The sequence below is a fragment of the Heterodontus francisci genome, chromosome 17 (assembly GCF_036365525.1).
Source record: "Heterodontus francisci isolate sHetFra1 chromosome 17, sHetFra1.hap1, whole genome shotgun sequence".
NCBI lineage: Eukaryota > Metazoa > Chordata > Chondrichthyes > Heterodontiformes > Heterodontidae > Heterodontus > Heterodontus francisci.
Genome location: NC_090387.1, coordinates 6299548 through 6320918, shown reverse-complemented (window position 1 = coordinate 6320918; position 21371 = coordinate 6299548). Strand labels below are relative to the sequence as shown.

Here is a 21371-nt window from a genome sequence, read left to right as displayed (position 1 = left end):
GTCTCCAACCGATCTATATCCTGCTGTATCCTCTGACAATCCTCATCACGATACGCTACTCCACCAACCTTTGTGTCGTCCGCAAACTTACTAATCAGACCAGCTCATCTGCCTTACCTGTAAGGCTTCTTGCATTAAAGTGGGCGGCACAGTGGCGCAGTGGTTAGCACCGCAGCCTCACAGCTCCAGCGACCCGGGTTCAATTCTGGGTACTGCCTGTATGGAGTTTGCAAGTTCTCCCTGTGTCTGTGTGGGTTTCCTCCGGGTGCTCCGGTTTCCTCCCACATGCCAAAGACTTGCAGGTTGATAGGTAAATTGGACATTATAAATTTCCCCGAGTATAGGTAGGTGGTAGGGAAGTATAGGGACAGGTGGGGATGTGGTAGGAATATGGAATTAGTGTAGGATTAGTATAAATGGGTGGTTGATGGTCGGCACACACTCGGTGGGCCGAAGGGCCTGTTTCAGTGCTGTATCTCTAAACTAAACTAAAAACCAAGTTTCCAACCGATCTATATCCTGCTGTATCCTCTGACAATCCTCATCACTGTCCGCAACTCCACCAACCTTTATGTCGTCCACAAACTTACTAATCAGACCAGCTACATTTTCCTCCAAATCATTTATATATACTACAAACAGCAAAGGTCCCAGCACTGATCCCTGCGGAACACCACTAGTCACATCCCTCCATTCAGAAAAGCACCCTGAATGATATGAATAATATTACAATATTTATACCCTTTTTTGAACAAAGATGTAACATTTGCAATTCTCCAGCCCTCTGGCACCACCTCTGAATCTAAGAAAGACTGGAAAATTATGGCCAGTGCCTCTGCAATTTCTACTCTCACTTCCCTCTGTATCCTTGGATGCGTCTCATCTAGTCCTGGTGCCTTATTCACTTTAAGTACAGCTAGCCTATCCAATACCTCCTCCTCCTCAATTTTAAACTCTTCAGGTATCTGAATTACCTCCTCTTTCACAATGCAGCATCTACTTCCTTGGTAAAGACAGATGCAAAGTATTCATCTAATATCTCAGCTATGTCCCCTACCTCCATGCGTAAATCCACTTTCTGGTCCCTAATCAGCCCCATTCCTCCATTTACCACCCTTTTGCTATTTATATGCCAATAGAAAACTTTTGGATTCTCTTTTATATTACCTGCCAGACTCTTCTCATGCTCTCTCTTTGCTTCTCTTATTTGCTTTTTCATTTCCCCTCTGAAGCTTCTATATTCAGCCTGGTTCACCATTGAAATTTGTCATAAACACACGTTTTCTTCTTCATCCTAATCTCTATCTCTTTCATCATCCAGGGAGCTCTGGATTTGTTTACCCTACCTTTCCCCTTCATGGGAATATACTCACTGTGTAAACATATTTTTCCTCTTATCTCACAAGGTTTGTATCAAAAGGGCTGGCCTCAAATGATTATTTAATTAAATGTTGCACACCCTGTTGATTTGAAGGGTAAATTATGATTAAGAATGCACATATTTACCCCTCCCCTAACAGTAAGGTGTTGGGAATGTGGTGCAGTGCCTCCCCACCCCCTCCATCTTGCCCACCCACTTTCTGCACATTATTCTCATGGGGCAGAGGGGCGGGGTTAAACTCCACCCTACAACTTCTGGTTTAGCCTAACTGAATGTTGACTTACTGGTAGAGAGCTGTATCGGTGTGAAGGATGGACTGGAGAGTAGACACCGAGATACAAACAGTCCTCACTGGCAGGAACAGAGAACGGAGGTAAACGTTTCCTTATCTTCTGCAGACACCTGGTGGAGAGGACCAGAGAGAGAGTGAGAGTGAGAGTGGTAAAACATTTGATTATTCAAAACTTCTCTGAATTTGCTCTCCTGCTTTCCCTCATCAATCCTCATTTCAGGGTTCTGTTGGTTACATAGAATTTGTAGCACAGAAACAGGCCATTCGGCCCAACCAGTCTGTACTGGTGTTTGTATTCCATGTGAGTCTCCTCCCATTTCATCTGCCTCATCTCAGCCTTTCAGCATATCTTCCTATTCCCTTTTCTCTCATGTACTTCACAATATTTACTTTTTCTTTCATGGGACATATTTTTTAAAAATTCCCACAAGAGCTCAGAGGCATCGGTGTGTGTGTATATATGGGGGAAGAGGGGAGAATTTGGAGACCTCATGGGAAAGGTTGGCAGGTAGGGGTGCCTGCTGATGGGTGTAGTGTTTGATTGATCAGGGTTTGATTGTATCAGTCTGTCCACTTATCTGTGTTCACTGTGTTTGATTGCTTAAGCCGATGGGTGAGGCTGCAAAGTCAAAAGTGAAAATAAAAATACACACAGCTTGGATCTTGTACAGCACACACACACTGGCTGCTTTGTGAAGACACGTACTGAAATCGTATAAGAACCTTTATAGTTAATGTGCTGTAAATAACCCTGTTGATGATTTTACATAAGTGATATCTGCATTGCTCTGAGATAAATCGGATATCCAGACTAAATCCTGAAAACCTGGCTTTAACACAACAATGTGCATGCTGGGTGCAGCAGGTACCTGCAAAGGCACTGACCTCCTGGATCCATCAAGCCTTCGCCTAGACTTAGCTGCTGGGATTCCCGAGACTCAGGGAATACAATGACCACAGTTAAAAGTTGTAAAGCTGAATAACAATGAGGCTTCCCACCCAATCCAAACCTGCCTTTATTGTGATTAAAGTTCCCCCACCCAGTGTTTGTTGTTCCCCTGCTCTGTCCTTGTAGCCCTCCATGTTTATTTCCCTCGAGTGCCTATCCAATTTCCTTTTGAAATCATTTATTGTCTCCACTTCCACCTCCTATATATGCAGTGAGTTCCAGGTCATTATCACATTCCCCTGTATCTCTTGCGCAAAACATTAAATCTATCTCCCCCAGTCCTTGTACCATCAGCTAATGGGAACAGCTTTTTTTGGTCTACCCTATCCAAACCTGTCATAATCTTTTACACCTCTATCAGATCACATCTCAATCTTGTTTGCTCTGAAGAGAATAACCCCAGCTGTAATTAGAATGTATTACCAGCGGGTCTCCCCGTCTCCCTAAGGTGGTGAACCGCCTTGAAGTATTGGTAGCAGGTTTGATATAACTGAGTATCTGACTAAACCACTTCAGAGGGCAGTTAAGAATCAACCACATTGTTGTGAGGCACATATAGACCCAGACCAGGTAAGGACGGCAGATTTCCTTCCCTAAAGGACATTAGTGAACTCATTGGGTTTTTATGACAATCTGACAGCTTTGGGATGTCCTGAGGTCATGAAAGGTGCTATATAAATGCAAGCTCACCAACGTTTTGCTAAATGATCACATCGTACTATTGGAGAAAGAGTAGAGAAATTCCCCTGGTATCCCAGCCAACCTTCATCCCTCAGCCAACACCAGCAACACAGGTGGACTGTTGCTGTTTGTGGGACATTGCTGCTACAGAATTCCCTACATAAGAATCATACAGCTCAAGTGGAGGCTATTCAGCCCATCATGCCTCTGCCAGCTCTTTGAAAGAGCTGTCCAATTAGTCCCACTCCCCTCTGCCCTTTCCCCACAGCCCTGCAAATATTTCCTTTTCAAATGAAGAAATAAATTCAATGCGTGAGTCAATTGAAAATGATGCTTTATATAAACACACAATTTTAAAAAGGAATGACAGGTTCCTACATTGGAGGATAGCTGGTGGCATTGCGAATCCCTGTCCATGGTTGTGGTCTCTGGGGAGGAGCAAACCTTAGGGGCCCCACAGGAGGTGCTGCAAATGGTATCCCTATATATCCAAACACCGGCCTTGGACTTCCTTCCACCTCCAGCTGTTTACCCCGAAGTAATCCATCCTCGATACTGACGATGGGATCCAAGAAATCGTCTCCTGTAAGAGAACAATCATCGGCTGGATGTAGAGTTCCGGCATGAACCTCAAAACCTCTCCGTCAACACACACTCCACATCTCTCTCTCTCTCTTATTCATTCTCACACTCCCCTCAGCTTTCAGACTCAACAACAACAACTGTACTTATATAGCACCTTTAACACAGTAAAACCTCCCAGGAGCAATTATCAGATGTAGGTTTTAAGGAGTGACTTAAAGAAGGAGTTCGAGAGGTAGCGAGTCGCTGAGGTTTAGGGAGGGAATTCCAGAGCTTAAGGCCCAGGCAACTGAAGGCCTGGCCACCATTGCTGGAACAATGAAAACTGGGGACGTGCAAGAGGCCAAAATTGGAGGAGTGCAGAGATGGCGGAAGGTTGTAGGGCTGGAGAAGATTACAGAGATAGGGAGGAGCGAGGCATGGAGGGATTTGAAAACAAGGATGAGAATTTTAAAACACTCTCCCACTTTCACTTTTTCTGTTACACTCTCTCCTTTTCTAATCAATTGAAAGCTTTGTTATAGTTTCCACCTTTTATAGAATCAAAGAATCTTGCAGCATGGAAGGAGGCCATTCGGCCCATTGCCCTTATGCTGGCTCATTGAAAGAGCTATTCAATTAAACCTGTATCCATTCCCTTGTAAAGGCTTTTCTGGATTCCACTCCCTGCTGTTACTGGTTGTATTTTGATAAACCTCTCCATTTACCAATAACAGCTAATTGTTAATGGCTGCGTTTTTTAAATATGTGTTCATAGGATGTGGGCATCGCTGGCCAGGCCACAATTTATTGCCCATCCCTAATTGCCCTTGAGAAGGTGGTGGTGAGCTGCCTTCTTGAACCGCTGCAGTCCATGTGGGGTAGGTACACCCACAGTGCTGTTAGGAAGGGAGTTCCCGGATTTTGATCCAGTGACAGTGAAGGAACGGTGATATAGTTCCAAGTCAGGATGGTGTGTGGCTTGGAGGGGAACTTGCAGGTGGTGGTGTTCCCATGCATGTGCTGCCCTTGTCCTTCTAGTTGGTAGAGGTCGCGTGTTTGGAAGGTGCTGTCGAAGGAGCCTTGGTGAGTTGCTGCAGTGCATCTTGTAGATGGTACACACTGCTGCCACTGTGGCCTGGTGGTGAAGGGAGTGAATGTTTAAGGTGGTAAATGAAGTGCTGCAAGCTGACTTTTTTGGGATGTGTGTGTCACTGGCAAGGCCAGCATTTGTTGCCTATCCTTAATTACCCTTGACAACTGCGTGGCTTGCTAGGCCATTTCAGAGGCAGTTAAGAGTCAACCACATTGCTGTGGGTCTGGAGTCACATGTAAGCCAGGCCAGGTAAGGACAGCAGATTTCATCCCCCAAAGGGCATTAGTGAACCAGATGGGTTTTTATGACAATCGATGATAGTTTCATGACACCATTACTGAGACTAGCTTCCAATTCCAGATTTTTATTAATTAATTGAACCTATTAATTTAATTTAAATTCCACTAGAATCTATGATCCCATAGTCCAGTGGGTAGGACACACCTCCCTCTCCCCCCAGACTGGCACTGACCCCTCAGACACTCCACCCTGCACTCCTCCTCCCTCTGACACTGCAGCCCCTTGCAAGTACTGATTTCCTCTTCTTTAATCCCTTTCATATCCAGTCCTGTGTTCTACTCTGGATTCATGGATTTTTAAAAAGTACTTACACCATTGTCTCCCTTGGGTCCTGTCGAGCTTCTTGAGTGTTGTTGGAGCTGCACCCATCCAGGCAAGTGGAGAGTATTCCATCACACTCCTGACTTGTGCCTTGTAGATGGTGGACAGGCTTTGGGGAGTCAGGAGGTGTGTTACTCGCTGCAGGATTCCTAGCCTCTGACCTGCTCTTGTAGCCACGGTATTTATATGGCTACTCCAGTTCAGTTTCTGGTCAATGGTAGCCCCTAGGATGTTGATAGTGGGGGATTCAGCGATGGTAACGCCATTGAATGTCAAGGGGAGATGGTTAGATTCTCTCTTGTTGAAGATGGTCATTGCCTGGCACTTGTGAATATTACTTGCCACTTATCAGCCCAAGTCTGGATATTGTCCAGGTCTTGCTGCATGTAGACGTGCACTGCTTCAGTATCTGATGATTGCGAATGGTGCTGAACATTGTGCAATCATCAGCGAACATCCCCATATCTGACCTGATGTTGGAGGGAAGGCCATTGAGAAATTAGCTGAAGATGGTTGGGCCTAGGACACTACCCTGAGGAACTCCTGCAGTGGAATTATTAATTTAAGGACACGGAGTCAGTTCATTGGGAACTCGGTCTGTCTCTGGAAAGTGTTACATAAGGAACAGGGGTTGGGAGGGAGGTCAAACTGTAACAATAGAGAATTTCAGAATGTTATTGTCAAAGTTTCACATGAAAACTCCGAAGTACTTTTTAAAAATCCATGAATCCAGAGTAGAACACAGGACTGGATATGAAAGGGATTAAAGAAGAGGAAATCAGTACTTGCGAGGAGGTGCAGTGTCAGGGGGAGAGGGAGTGCAGGGTGGAGTCCCTGAGGGGTCAGTGCCCGTCTGGGGGGAGAGGGAGGTGTGTCCTACCCACTGGACTATGTTCTTAGCTCCAGGAACGAGCTGGATTTTGAAACAAATTGGAACTTTCCAGATTAATGAACAGGGAGAGCAGTATAAACACACAGTGAGTTAGTGATTTACAGCAGACTGCTCAACATTTGCACAAGGCACACAGCAGCTCAGCTTCCTCTCTTGATCCAGATTCCCGATGATCTGGTTTTGTGCTGATCCGGGAGTTAATCAATCACTTTTGTTTTAAATCAACACGACTGGGAATATGGTCAGTGGAATTTGAGGCACCTTTAAAGTTTCTCAACATGGGAGAGAGAACGAGATCATAGAGTGAATTTTTTTGACAAATGTTGGGTCACAAGATTGGGTGGATTGCGAAGGCTGGAACTGAACATTGTAAAATGCTTGTAACTGTCCGAGTTAGCAGGGGAATATTCCAATGAAAGCCATCGCATTTTAAAGTGTGAAGTGCTTTGAAACATTTCAACAGTAAATGAACATCCTGGTAATGAACAGAATGCACAGAACTGGGAAAAGACGATGGGATCTCAGAGCTCTGTAATATCTCACACTGTACCCTAAACTCTGGAATTCCCTCCTTAAACCTCTCTCCCTCTCCCTTCCCTTTTAAGATGCTCCTTGAAACTTACCCCTTTGAATAAGCTTTTAGTCACCTGCCCTAATATCACCATTTGTGCTTTGGTTTTCAATTTTTTTTTGCTACTTACTTTTGTGAAACATCTTCGGTGGATTTGTGACATTAAAAGGTGCTATAAAAATGCAAGTTGTTGTTTAATGGCTTCTTTTATCAGGAGGTACCCTGCTCCCTCTTGAACAATTCCAACACTACCCACCCTCACTGTCTCCCTCTGTAACCCATTCCATTGATTCACCCCTTCTCTGTTAAATCAAAACCTTCCCCCATTCAGCTCGAGTCTGCCCTGCCCCAGGGTTTTCCTCAACAATCACTGCTCAGTGTATCAGAGTTCTAGAAACACATTCATCACTGACTGGAGTAAGTGGGACCCACAATTACTTCGACCTTAGACGGAAAGCCCAAGGTTTTATAACTGCACTTAACCCCTTAGTAAAAAAGAGCAAAAACAGTTTGGGGTGTCCTGAGGTCATAAAGATGCTGTGAAAAATTCAAGTTCTTTCTATCTCTTTTCTTTCTTATCTTCTTTCTATCACTCACCTGCGATTGAGGTGATCTTCCACAAAGTGACAATGTTAACAGCCAGCAAGACTGCGAGCCAACGCCAGTCCATTTCTCCCAGCCAGGAGAGGAGTCCTCGATGGAGGATTGTCACTCAGTGCCCAGCACGACCTCTGGGAACCTGAGACTCACACACAGAGTCTCGGAACCGTAACCTATCGCCTCGGTACAGCTCGAGAATGCTGGGTCTGTGTGCACTGAGCAAGGCAATATGATCACTGGCTGAAGGCCTGACTGATTTCATTCAATGGCCTCTTCGCCAATTACACTCCCGATCAGATATGTTTGTTTTTTCATCCTCTGCCTACAGAGCTTAACCCTTTCACTGCCTGGAGCACAGGTTAGATATAGAGTAAAGCTCCCTCTAACACTGTCCCCATCAAACACTCCCAGGACAGGTACAGCACTGGGGTTGGCTGCTGGTTAATTGGAGGTGTTGAGAGCATTAACGAGGTGCAGCTGACTGTTGCTGTGTGCAGAGGCTGGAGGCTGTGTGACTGCTGCAAGAGGGAGAGACTGAGATTGAAACAAAGGTTTTTCCACATTGACAACAAAGGAAGGAAGGCAGAGAAGTGGAAGCTTTTCTGTGAGTTTGTTTTATCCTGAAGTCTTTTTCATTGATTGTTGGGGGTGGGGAAAGAAGAGACCTGAAGACCTTGGGTGGGGCTGTATTGTTCAATAGGGAGCTCCTGTGTTTAACACCTTTGGATAGGGAGCTCCCTCCCCACCCCAACTACTAAGCCTGGGACAGCTGGAGCTGCCCAGGTGAAGAGACTTATTATCTCAACATTGAAAGAGGCGTGTGCCTGGGCAGCTTACAGCTGACCCAGGTGAAGACATCTCCCCACCCTCCCAACTGGAAGACCAGCTAAAAGACTTCTTTTAAAATACCAACAAAGACTGATTCCTCCTGACCTCCCTCTCCCTCAGCCTCTTCCCCTGTGCTTACAATCCTCTAAGTGTTTGCATTTTTGATTTATTATTGTATTTGCTCTTTTTTTTTGCTCTCAACACACAGTGTGTGTAACTCTTCTACCCCATGACTTCTCAGTCCTCTCCGGTAGCGGGGCCCTCCTGTGCTGCAGCAGCTGCGGCAGCCGCTCCTGTGGCCCCGTCACCATTTAAAATCTTAACAACAAAGCATGGGGTGAAGAGTTACACCCACCCTACCATGACTATTGAGGCTTGCGTTAAGGCAATGGCTGAGGTTGTCGGCCCCTTGGCCATTGTGGCAGCCTCAATGATGTACGGGAAGGCTGGGTTCTTCCTGAAGACTGAGCTGGCGGTGTCCCTCGCCCTAAATACAGGGCTCACAGTGGGTGGGACTTTCCTGCCGGTGGACCCTCTGGGGGCCACTGCGCAGCGGATAATGTTATCAAATGTCCCGCCCTTCATTCCCAGTGAGCTCCTCCTCCCCCACCTGCAGCATCTGGGGGAGGTAAGGTCGGGGATCACCCCAGTCCCGCTCAGTCTTCGGGAACCCAGCATCCGACATTCCGACATGTCTACTCCTTCCGCCGCCAGCTATTTATGCAACTGGCGTGGGAGGAGGTCACGGAGGGCCATTTTGATGTAGAGTTCCAGGGGACGGCCTACCGGGTCTTCTGGACCTTGGATGGGCGCGGTGCCACATCTGCAAGAGGGTGGGGCATGTTCGTAAGAACTGCCCCAACCTCCCGGCTGCCAACTCCACCTCGGCAGCCCACAGTGGCGCCGCTGCACCTCCTCCCACCCCCCACTACACCTCCACCAGATACTGTTCAGTCGGTGCCAGTGGCTGTGGTTTATACGGCCTCCAGCGGGGAGGGCAGTGCCCGTCATAGTGGAAGGAAGGCGTGGAGGAAAAATAAACATCAAGAGACGCGTCCCCTGGACACATTGACACAACCCGAGCCTGAGCTCAGCCCAAGGCCCGATCTCGGGGAGCCCACTTGCCCCAGGGCTGGGCTCAGGCCCAGGGTGACTAAAAAGAAAAGTGTGGAGGCAGAGGCCTCTGATGGCATGGAGGTCTCTGAGCCTCTGCGCCCAACCGGGAAAAAGAGGAGAAGGCACACCTCCACGGAGATAACACAGGACCCTGAGGTGCCGGGCCCATCTGTTGGAGGGGAGCTGTCTCCTGGTTCAGGTCCCCAGGTTTCCCCTACCACCACCATCATAAAGGCTGCAAAGTCTGGCAGGAGCTCCCTACCCCACAGGATGGAGGGGAGGGGGAGGCCCTTGTACATGAGGCCCCTCCTGAAGGAGTCAGTGGAGCCTCGTTTGTGGTGGGGGAGCTTGAGGACGCGTCCCATTCTGCCACCGGGTTGGGTGCCCTGCATGGAGGGGAGGGCGAGGCCCCAAAGGGTTGGCCCTCCCAGCCAGAATCTGCCACCAACCAGGGCACATCCGATCCGGTTGTAATTGAAAAAAATGTCCCATCTGCTGGGTCTGTGGGTGTTGGCGGAGCAGGAGATGGCCTCCTCTCCCCGCCTCCAGTCCCAGCTCTGGCTAGATTTCCGGAGTCCGGCACTTCCATCTCCCCTGGACCAGTCATTTGCCTGGGGATGGGGATGGAGGTGGAGGGGGGTCCTGAACCGCTGGTGCCCACAGGCTCCAGTTCCATCTCAGAACCCAGAGAGGACTCCTCTGCCATCAATCCTGGGGGTGGGATCGTGACGGAGGCGGGACCAGTTGGCGCGGCCGGGACATCTGCCCCACAGTGTGTCGTGGATGTGTCGGCCGCTGGCGGTGATGACCCAGAGGAGGATGGGGATTCGGTGCGGGGCACGGAGGATGACCTTGATTCCATCGCCAGTGAGGTGGTGGAGTCCCTCGTGTCTCCCACCGAGTCTCCTCTCATTCCCATGGTGGAACTCCAGGATTTCCTCGCGGCTTGCAGGGGTTACCACAATAAAGTTCAGCTGGCCCTCGGCTGTTGGTCGAATCTGGCGCTGATCATCCAGTCCGTCCGTGCCGCCTTCAAGAAAGCGGACAAGGGCGCGGGCATGAAACTGGTTGAGAGGCGCCGATTTAATGTGTTCCTCAATGGGTTGCTGGGGGAGTGGAAGGCCAGGTGCACTTCCGCTCCCTCCTCACAGTGAGGTGTTGGTGACGGGTTTTAAGTACCTTTGACATGAAGATAACCATAGCCAGCCTCAACATCAACGGCAGCAGGGGGTCTCACTGCAGATTTCACAATCTCTCAGTCCTCAGGGAAGGGAGATACGCGGTGAGCTTTCTGTAGGAAACCTACACTGTGCCGGGAGACTAAGCCACCTGATCCTGGAGTGGCAGGGTGGGGTCTACATGAGTCACCTCACCCCTATTTCTAGTGGGGTGGCTATCTTGTTGCCCCTGATTTTTCAGCCGGAGATCTTGGGGGTCAAGGAGCTAGTGCCGGGCCACTTGCTCCGTTCGCCTGGGTAGCGTGCTGCTCCACCTTGTGAACGTGTACGCGCCCAGGCCCGGCGCGTTGCAAGCGCGCTTCTTTGAAGAAGTGTCCACTCTCTTGAGCTCCATCGATAGCGGCGAGTGCATCATCCTCGGGGGGCATTTTAACTGCGCCCTCGAGGTGGGGGATCGCTCCGGTCCCCAGCGCGGCCAAGCATCGGTGGAGAAGTTGAGGGGACTGATCAGCTCCCTTAACTTGGTGGACGTCTGGTGGAATCTCCATCCCGACTCCAGCGCCTTCACGTGGAGGTCTGGAGGAGGAGGGTCCCGAATCAACCGCCTCTACTTTTCGCAGGCGTACGTCTCCCGCGTCTCGGCGACCTCCATGCGGCTGGTACCGTGCTCGGACCACCACCTGGTGTGGGCGGAGTTCACTCCCCTCCGCACGTGGGCGGGGTCCGTGTACTGGCACTTTAACAACCGGCTGCTGGAAGACGAGCGATTCCGGGACTCGTTCTGTCGACTCTGGGCCGACTGGAGAAGGAAGCAGGGGGACTTCCCCTCCTTGAGGCAATGGTGGGATGTGGGCAAGACTCACATTCGCGTCTTCTGTCGGGAGTACGCGAAGGGGTCAACCAAGAGGAGAGAAGTCGAGATCGGGCGCCTAGAGAGGGAGGCCTCGGTCATGCCGTCGCGGACCCGGCCCTGTGGCAGGCGTACAAAGAGAAGGGCACGCTGAGGGATCTGCAGCTCATAGGGTCCCGAGGCGCGTACGTGAGGTCGCGGATCCAAATCCTGGAAGATTTGGACCGCGCATCACCCTTCTTCTACTCACTGGAAAAATGGCGGAGGGTCGGTAAGCAGCTCGTTGAGCTGCTGGCCGACGACGGATGCTCCATCACGGATCCGGAGGGAATGGGCCTCCTGGTCCATACTTATTACAGTGCGTTGTTCTCTCTGGATCCGTCCAGAGTTTTGTGGGAGGACCAGCCGCAGGTCAGCCCAGAGCGCGCCGAAGAATTGGAGTCTCCGCTCACGTTGGCGGAGCTGACCAGCGCCCTCCACCAACTCTCTAGGGGCAAATCCCCAGGGCTGGATGGGTTGACCGTGGAGTTCCTCAGGGCGTTCTGGGACGGCCTGGGGGACGATTACACGCGGGTCCTGGGGGAAAGCCTGGCGACCGGGGAGATGCCCCTCTCGTGGCACAGGGCGGTCATCGTCCTGCTGCCGAAGAGGGGCGATCTCCGCCTGCTTAAAAACTGGCATCCGGTCTCCCTCCTCAGCACGGAATATAAGATCTTTGCCTGGGCTATGTCTACCCGCCTGGGCTCCGTGCTGGCCCACATAATCCACCCCGAACAGTCCGACACGGTCCCGGGCCGGTCCATCCAGGACAACATCCACCTGGTCCCGGACCTGATCCATCTTTCCCAGAGGACTGGTCAGTCGGTCGCCTTTCTCTCCCTCGATCAGGAGAAGGCGTTCGACAGGGTGGATCACGAATACCTTTTCGGGACTCTGCGCGCTTCGGACTTGGGCCGCATTTTGTGTCCCGGGTCCGACTTTTATACGCCGCCGCAGAGTGTCCAGTCAAGGTTAACAGGTCCTTGACGCCACCCCTTCGCTTTGGGAGAGGAGTGCGTCAGGGATGCCCCATGTCTGGCCAGTTGTACACCATCTGCATGGAGCCCTTCCTGTGCCTGCTTCGCAGGAGGTTGATGGGATTGGTTCTGCGTGAGCCGGCCATGCGGGTCATCCTCTCGGCTTACGCCAACGACGTGCTCCTTGCAGTCACAGATCCCGTTGACTTGCGGAGGATGCGCGACTGCCAGCAGACCTTTTCTGCCGCGTCCTCCGCAAGGATCAATTGGGAGAAATGTTCCGGGCTCCTGGTGGGTCAGTGGCGGGTGGACTCCCGGCCGGAGGAGATGACACCTTTTGCGTGGAGCACCACGCACCTCCTCTATCTGGGAGTCCACCTTAGCCCCGCTGAGGAAGCCTGGCCAGCAAAATGGCAGGAGTTGGAGGCGCAAGTCACCGCTCGGCTGGGGCGTTGGACAGGACTGCTCCGAGTGCTTTCCTACAGGGGCTGAGCATAAACCAACTGGTGGCCTCCATGCTGTGGTACCGGTTGGTCACTTTGGCCCCACCCCCTGCATTTGCCAACAAGATCCCGAAGAAACTCGTCGATTTCTTCTGGGGCAAGAGGAAACACCAGGTCTGGGCCACGGTCCTGAGTCTCCCGATTGAGGAGGGCGTGCGTCCGCACCCAGGCTGCGACTCTCCGTCTTCGGACCCTGCAGAGATACCTGTACGTCGAGCGTCCTCCTAGATGGTGTGCGCTGGCGACGTATTTTTTCCGCCAGTGTCACTGCCTTCAAGATGACACGCAGCTCCCAGCGGAGTCCGTTAGCCGCGCCTCTTTGAGGGAGTTGCCTGTCTTTTACCGGGATCTATTCCGAGTCTGGAACATGGTCGCCTCCAGTCAGGACGCTCCCCCCCTGGCGGAGGAGAGCGCCTCGGCTGTCCAGGCAGCCGACTCCGGGGATGGACCGGCGGGCGGAGGAGTAGCCAAAGCCCCCGGGACGCCTCTCACTGCGGGTGGCGAGGGGGTTCGGGAGAGGGGAGCGCTCCCGTCGAGCTGTCCCCCGCTCGGCCGGAACTGCTCATTGGACCCAGGCCCCGAAACCCTCCTCGGGAGCCGGTCCCGCACAACCCGAGCCGCCTCTCGGAAATGCCCTCCGTGCCATTCCAATCGGCGCAGAAGGGTTTCTGTACGGGCTGTTCCTGCACACCCTCCACTTCCTCACCCTTGTCAGCCAGCCGGACACGCCCTGGCAGTCTACGTTGCCATCTGGCGGCGAGGGGGAACCCCAATGGAGGTCTCTCTACGCGGGAGTCTTCCCCCTTTATATCGGGGACCTGGGGTGGAGGGTGTTGCACAGAGCAGTCCTGTGCAATAGGCTTTTAAGTAGATTCACGGACTCCCAGGCCACCTGTACTTTCTGCGGCCTGGACGAGTCCGTGTTTCACAGAGGTTGCAGCCCTTATTTGAGTATTTGAAGGGGCTGCTCCTCAAATTCTGGCTGCACTTCAGTCCCACACTCCTGATCTTTGGGCACCCAGTGCGGAGGGACGTGGGCCGGGAGGAGGATCTCCTCGTCGGTCTGCTCCTGGGCCTGGCCAAGGTGGCAATTCACAGGTCCAGGCTGCGGGCCGTTGGGGGGTCCGCCCTCCCTGATTGCCTGCTCCTCTTCCGTGGTTACGTTCATGCCTGGGTGTCCCTGGAGAGGGAGCATGCGGTGTCCGCCCGTACGCTTGAGGCCTTACGAGACCGGTGGGCACCGCAGGGACTGGAGTGCATCATCGACCATGAGAATGGCATTTTAATTTGAGTTTTTTGTTTATTTAACTGTTTTTAATAGTTATTTTTAAAATGTAAATATGTATATAAAGGGGGCCTGAGGAATAAAGGCCCTCTCGACATGAAAAAAAAAACGGGGTTAGATGCAGAGTAAAGCTCCCTCAACACTGTCCCATCAAACACTCTAATCCATTGCCAGTTCTGATGAAGGGTCACAGATCTGAAATATCAACTCTGTTTCTCTCTCCACAGATGCTGCCTGATCTGCTGACTATTTCCTGCACTTCCTGTTTTTATCAGTCTCACCCATTTATTCTCCTCCCATGGTCCACATGTATTATCCTATTATGGAATCTGTCCCAATCTGGAAATTAAGTTCTGTGTCCACAAAGATAATCAAGCAAAACATCCGGAATATTCACCTCTCCTCAGTAGCACAGGAGGCATTGTGTCCTTCACTGGAATCTCCAATCCTATCCCACCCTGATGCTCAGTGGGGGATGGGTGGTATTAATTTCCTGGTGCAGTTGTGTTGAGTTTCTGGTCGTTTTGGATTGTACTGGATGCATATCACGAAGCCTCTGTGGCCACAGATAAAATCTTGTTTCTAATAATTCCCACCTACATCAAAGAACATTAGGAACAGGAAGAAGCCTCTCAAAGCTTTGCTACTCAATGGCTGATCTGTCCCTCAATTCTGTTTACTGACTTTGCTTCATAATCCCTTGATACCCTTACACCCCCCCAAAAATCTATAGAACCCATGCCCTCAGCATGCACAGCCACTTGGGGTAGAGAGTTCCAGATTTCCACTACACTTTGTGTGAAGAAATATTTCCTGATTTCACTCCTGGACCGTTTAGCTCTAATTTTAAGAATGTGCCCCTTGGTTTTCCCCACCAGAGGAAATTGTTTCTCTCTAATTATCCATCAAATTATTTCAACATTTTAAACATTTTGATGAGATCATTTCTCAATCTTTTAAACTCAAGGGTATAGAAGCCAAGTTTATGTGTTCTGGCCTTGTAATTTAACCCTTTAAACCCCATTAGTCCAGTTGCTGCTGCGAACACATCTCCGTGTTCTGATGTAGGATCAATCCGTCAATGAGGCAACAAGTGTTAAAAACAGCCCTTTTCAAACCTCCAAACCCACAAAACTGAAATGAGACAAACCGAAAGCAGGAAATTTAATCCTAACTGGGATGGAGTCACCTGGGTTTCGAGGGCTGGTGGATTGAAATTCAGGCACCACATGGCATCCACACACCACAGAATGGCCAATCATGAGCTACGGCAGAGTGAACATGTTCACTCTGGATATCATCCCAGATTGTTACGACGTGACATGACACGCGCACGGCAACCATGACTCAGTGGGTAGCATTCTCACCCCTCAGAAAATCCTGGGTTCAAGTCCCACTCCAGACACTTGTGCACAAAAATCTATACTGACACGCCAGTGCATTACTGAGGGTGTGCTGCACTGTCGGAGGTGCCGTCTTTCAGATGAGATGTTAAACCGAGGTCCTGTCTGTCCTCTGGGTGGATGTTGTCCCATGGCCACTATTTCTAAGAAGAGCAGGGGAGTTCTCTCCAGTGTCCTGGAGTCAAGATTTATCCCTCAACCAACAACATCACTAGAACAGATTATCGGATCATTTATCACATTGCTGTTTGTGGGAGCTTGCTGTGCACAAATTGGCTGCTACTTTTCCCACATTACAACAGTGATTATACTTTGAAAGAACTTTACTGGGTGTAAGGTGCTTTGGGACATCCAAAAAGTCAAACTGAAATCTAAGTATTTTCTTTTTTAATGTATTTATCTTTTTTAAACACATGAATTGTTTCACTTTGTGTATTAGACAGTGTTAGTCTCTACAATCATTATAACACAGAGTAAACCCTCCAATCACAAAGCATAACCCTCAATGATTACAGCATCATTGCGATTTCAGTCTGTACACTCGGGACATTTTATCTTGGGGGCCAAGTTTAAACAATGTGTGTCTTTCATTAGCACCCAGTGTTAAATGCATTTCTGGTTAACCAGCATTAGAACACAAAGCCCCCCCCTTTCTGTTGAAACTCTCTTTGATAAATGTTCAGCTGCAAGCAACTTGATTGTGCCTTTCAAATTTTGTTTTTCCTCTTCATTATAAATTCCCACTTCTAATTTGACTTCTTCCTGACAGGCTAAGATATTGGGAGAGCTGGTTTGGGAAGGGTTACTGAGCCAGGGGAGGGAAATGAACAGGGAAATGACGGGAGAAGTGCTTGGGATTCATGATCAGTGGGGTAAGTGATTCAGTAAATGCTTCAAAATCAGCTGCTGTTGATACACAATTGTGGGGATTAAATGACAACAAGCTCAGAGAAAGGGGGAATTATTGGCCACTTTTTAAATGTTTTCTTGGGATGTGGGCATCGCTGAGAAGGCCAACATTTATTACTCATCCCCTATAGTTGCCCTGAGAAGGTGGTGATGGACTGCCTTCTTGAACTGCTGTTATCTTGCTGGAGGGCAGTTAAGAGTCAACCACGTTATTGTGGGACAGGAGTCACATATAATCGGCCCAATTGGGTAAGGACAACGAGTTTCCTTCCTTAAAAACCATGAGTGAAGAAACTGACAGCTTCATGATTATTTATATTGATACCAGTTTTTATTTCCCAGAATTTTCGAACTGAATTGAAATTTTCAACTTGCCAAGATTGGGGATTTAACTCATTTTCCACTGGATTATTTGTTCAGTAATTTAATCACTACAATACCTGACTTGTATTGCTAAGTCACGGGTAACAAACTGCACCTCATGCAGCAAGCACAGGGGGATGGCTGACACTAGACTGATCGTCGAGACTGATGTTTCAAAGTGGCTCCCCGTTTTGCACAATCAGGTGATGTGAAGGAGTAACACAATTAGGAAAATATAAAGGAATGGCGGAGGCAGAGATAGACAGGAAAATTAATGTTTAAGAATGAAACCCAATCCTCTGATTTTGACACAGAGTGATAGTTTAAGTAGAGGGTTTTAATCACTGCCCGCCGGAGGGTTAGAGCTCTGACCGCTGGTGTCCCTTGTCTTTTGCGTACTGCTCACTCTTCTTCCCACCTTTTAGCTTCAGGGTCTCCGTAAAGAATTTCATCCTGTGTTCCTTCAGCTTCCTCCCCACCTGCAGCTTCAGGTTCAGCTGCATGTAGTCTTCATTCTGATCATAAACTGGCCAGAATTTCAGCTCTTCCCCATTAGGGTTCCTGTAAACAAGGCAATTTCACATGTTAGGGACATAAAACACGGTTTGTTTTACCCAGGAAATACCAGAGGCTCCTCCCCCTGACCGCCAACCCTCACCCCACCCCATCCCCTATCATCCCCCTCCCCTGCAATACCTCGGTGGGTAAATACACAAAACCCACGTGGCACTGAATCACACACCGACCAGAAAGTTCCCAGGTTGAATCGCTAGTCTATGCTGAGTTTGTTGATTTTAGTGAGGGGTTTAGCCTTGGCATAACTAGATTTTTGGGATGGCGGAGTTGTGGGAGGAGAAAGAGGAAGTGGGAATCAGGAAGTGGGAAGGAGGAAAGAGGAGAAAAAAATCACCACGGATTTCTGTACTGGATCTTCATACAGTGATCCTATTGGAATGTGGGTCTGTGTGATCCCCAGAGGGAAGTGGGGATGAGTGATCCCCATTGGAAAGTGGGTCTGTGTGATCCCAATTGGAATATGGTCCTGTGTGATCCCCACTGGAATGTGGGTCTGTGTGAGCCCACAGGGAAGTGGGGATGTGCGATCCCCATAGGAAAGTGGGGATCTGTGATCCCCATTGGAAAGAGGGGATCTGTGATACCCATTGGAAAGAGGGGATGTGTGAGCCCACAGGGAAGTGGGGATGTGCGATCCCCATAGGAAAGTGGGGACATGTGATTCCCCATTGGAAAGAGGGTCTGTGAGATCCCCATCGGAAAGCGGGTCCGTGTGATCACCATTGGAAAGTGGGGATGTGTGATCACCATTGGAAAGCGGGTCCGTGTGATCACCATTGGAAAGTGGGGATGTGTGATCCCCATTGGAAAGTGGGGATCTGTGATCCCCATTGCAATGAGGGTCTGTGTGATCCCCATTGGAAAGTGGGTCTGTGTGATCCCCATTGGAAAGTGGGGATCTGTGATCCCCATTGGAAAGAGGGTCTGTGAGATCCCCATTGGAAAATGGGGATGTGTGACCCCATCGGAAAGCGGGTCCGTGTGATCACCATTGGAAAGTGGGGATGTGTGATCCCCATTGGAAAGAGGGTCTGTGTGATCCCCATTGGAAAGTGGGTCTGTGTGATCCCCATTGGAAAGTGGGGATCTGTGATCCCCATTGGAAAGAGGGTCTGTGAGATCCCCATTGGAAAATGGGGATGTGTGACCCCATTGGAAAGAGGGTCCGTGTGATCCCCATCGGAAAGCGGGTCCGTGTGATCACCATTGGAAAGTGGGGATGTGTGATCCCCATTGCAATGAGGGTCTGTGTGATCCCCATTGGAAAGAGGGGATGTATAATCCCCATTGGAAAGAGGGGATGTGTGATCATATTGGAAAGTGGGGTGGTGTGATCCCCACTGGTAACAGGGTCCGTGTGATCCCAGTTGGAAAGTGGGTCTGTATGATCCCCATTGGAAAGTGGGTCTGTGTGATCCCTATTGGAATGTGTGTGATCCCCACTGGGAAGTGGGTCTGTATGATCCCCATTGGAAAGTGGGTCTGTGTGATCCCTATTGGAAAGTGAGTCCGTGTGATCCCTATTGGAAAGTGCGGACGTGTGATCCCCATTGCAATGTGGGTCTATGTGATCACCAATGGGAAGTGGCTCTGTGTGATCCCCATTGGAAAGTGGGTCTGTATGATCCCCATTGGAATGAGGGTCTGCGTGATCCCCATTGGAAGGTGGGTCTGTATGATCCCCATTGGAAAGTGGGGATTTGTGATCCCCATTGGAAAGTGGGGATGTGACCCCATTGGAAAGTGGGCATGTGTGATCCCATTGGAAAGTGGGTCTGTATGATCCCCATTGGAATGAGGGTCTGCGTGATCCCCATTGGAAGGTGGGTCTGTATGATCCCCATTGGAAAGTGGGGATTTGTGATCCCCATTGGAAAGTGGGGATGTGACCCCATTGGAAAGTGGGCATGTGTGATCCCATTGGAAAGTGGGTCTGTATGATCCCCATTGGAATGAGGGTCTGCGTGATCCCCATTGGAAAGTGGGTCTGTATGATCCCCATTGGAAGGTGGGTCTGTATGATCCCCATTGGAAAGTGGGGAGTTGTGATCCCCATTGGAAAGAGGGGATCTGTGATTCCCATTGGAATGTGGGTCTGTGTGATCACCATTGGAATGAGGGTCTGTGTGATCCCCATTGGAATGTGGGTCTGTGTGATCCCCATTGGAAAGAGGGTCTGTGTGATCCCCATTGCAAAGTGGGTCTGTGTGATCCCCATTGGAATGAGGGTCTGTGTGATCCCCATTGGAATGAGGGTCTGTGTGATCCCATTGGAAAGAGGGGATGTGTGATCCCATTGGAAAGTGGGGAGTTGTGATCCCCATTGGAAAGTGGGTCTGTGTGTTGCGTAAACAGGCTCAATACCCCCACTTTCCCCACTCTGCACAGAAACAGGCCATTCAGCCCGACTCGTCCATGCTGGTGTTTATGCTCCACATAAATCTTCTCCCATCCTACTTCATCTCAGCCTGTCACGTGTTCTATTCCTTCCTCCCTTGTGTGTTTATCCAGTTTCCCCTTCAATGTATCTATACAATTTACCTCAGCTACTCCTTGTAGTAGCGAGTTCCACATTCTCACCACTCTCTTGGTAAAGATGTTTCTCCTAAATTCCCGACTGATTTGTTAGTGACTGTCTTGTAATAGTTTTGCTGCTGCATATGGTGATACAAGTTAACTAATTGTTTAACAGGGAACAATTGAATAGCAACTACTGTAGGTAGTTTTGGTGTGGTTACAATTAGCTTCATTATTTACTTTATTCTTTAATCTGATACTAACACATTAGTTAAAGGAGTCAGTTATATTTTATACCAGTGTAATAAAAGAAATCAGTCATAATTAATCCTAGAATCTTGATTGAGTTATGAATGTATTGATGAAGTTTTATTTTATTCTTTCGGGGGTTGTGGGTGTCGCTGGCAAGGCCAACATTTGTTGCCCATCCCCACTTGCCCTTGACAACTGAGTGGCTTGCTTGGTCATTTCAGAGGGTAGTTAAGAGTCAACCACATTTCTGTGGGTCTGGAGTCACATGTAGGCCAGACCAGGTAAGGACAGCAGATTTCCTTCCCACAAAGACATTAGTGAGGCAGATGGGTTTTTACGATGATCGATAATAGTTTCATGGCACCATTACTGAGACTAGATTTCAATTACAGATTTATTAATTAATTGTATTAAATTTAAATTTCACCAGCTGCTGTGGTGGGATTTGAACCAGTGTCCCATGAGAATTAGCTTGGGTCTCTGGATTACTAGTCCAGTGACCATCTCACAGTATCGATTAATGAGCTAATGTATACGTTTAAACATCCAGTTCTGGTGTCATCTGTTGTGGTGAGAGAGCTGGCCATCCATGTTAAGTGAGGCATTACAGCTCCAAGTAACTCTTTGTTAGTTCAAGGCTGAGAAGGCAACAGTAATCAGATTGTATCTCTGAGAATGAATGGAGTTCTGTGCAGAAGAGATAATGTTTCAGCCAAAGTGTCTGGGATGGGACAGCGTGACTGCTCCTTTTTCATGTTGCCCAGGTGTCCCATCTCATTTCAAAGTTGTAATTAAAATAGTAATTAAAAGCCAATCTAATTGGGCTACTAACAGCTGGAGCCAACCCAGTTGTGACTGTTGATTAAACAACTGACAGGAGAAGGAGACAATATAAATATCCCCAGCCTCAATAATGGGGAGGCCAGCACAT

The 21371-nt window shown here is 49.3% G+C and overlaps 2 protein-coding genes across 5 annotated transcripts in view; both read right to left on the bottom strand.

Annotated features, from left to right (window-relative positions):
* LOC137378702 (cocaine esterase-like) overlaps nucleotides 1-7915 on the bottom strand; it is a 74076-nt gene extending 66161 nt beyond the window's left edge. For 2 of the 3 annotated variants that reach the window (XM_068049053.1, XM_068049052.1), the window contains exons 1-3: nucleotides 7642-7914; nucleotides 3682-3886; nucleotides 1666-1783 (exon numbers count right to left, since the gene is read on the bottom strand). In XM_068049053.1, the coding sequence (XP_067905154.1) occupies nucleotides 1666-1783; nucleotides 3682-3886; nucleotides 7642-7714 (396 nt within the window). In that variant the 5' untranslated portion in view covers nucleotides 7715-7914. Of the gene's footprint in view, nucleotides 1-1665; nucleotides 1784-3681; nucleotides 3887-7641 lie in introns of all 3 variants that reach the window. The other variant, XM_068049051.1, reaches the window with a different exon arrangement.
* Nucleotides 7916-16193: 8278 nt separating this feature from the next.
* The window catches only part of LOC137378701 (fatty acyl-CoA hydrolase precursor, medium chain-like), a 65601-nt gene continuing 60423 nt past the window's right edge, over nucleotides 16194-21371 (bottom strand). For both annotated transcript variants that reach the window (XM_068049049.1, XM_068049050.1), the window contains exon 13: nucleotides 16194-17656. In XM_068049049.1, the coding sequence (XP_067905150.1) occupies nucleotides 17455-17656 (202 nt within the window). In that variant the 3' untranslated portion in view covers nucleotides 16194-17454. The remainder of the gene's footprint in view (nucleotides 17657-21371) is intronic.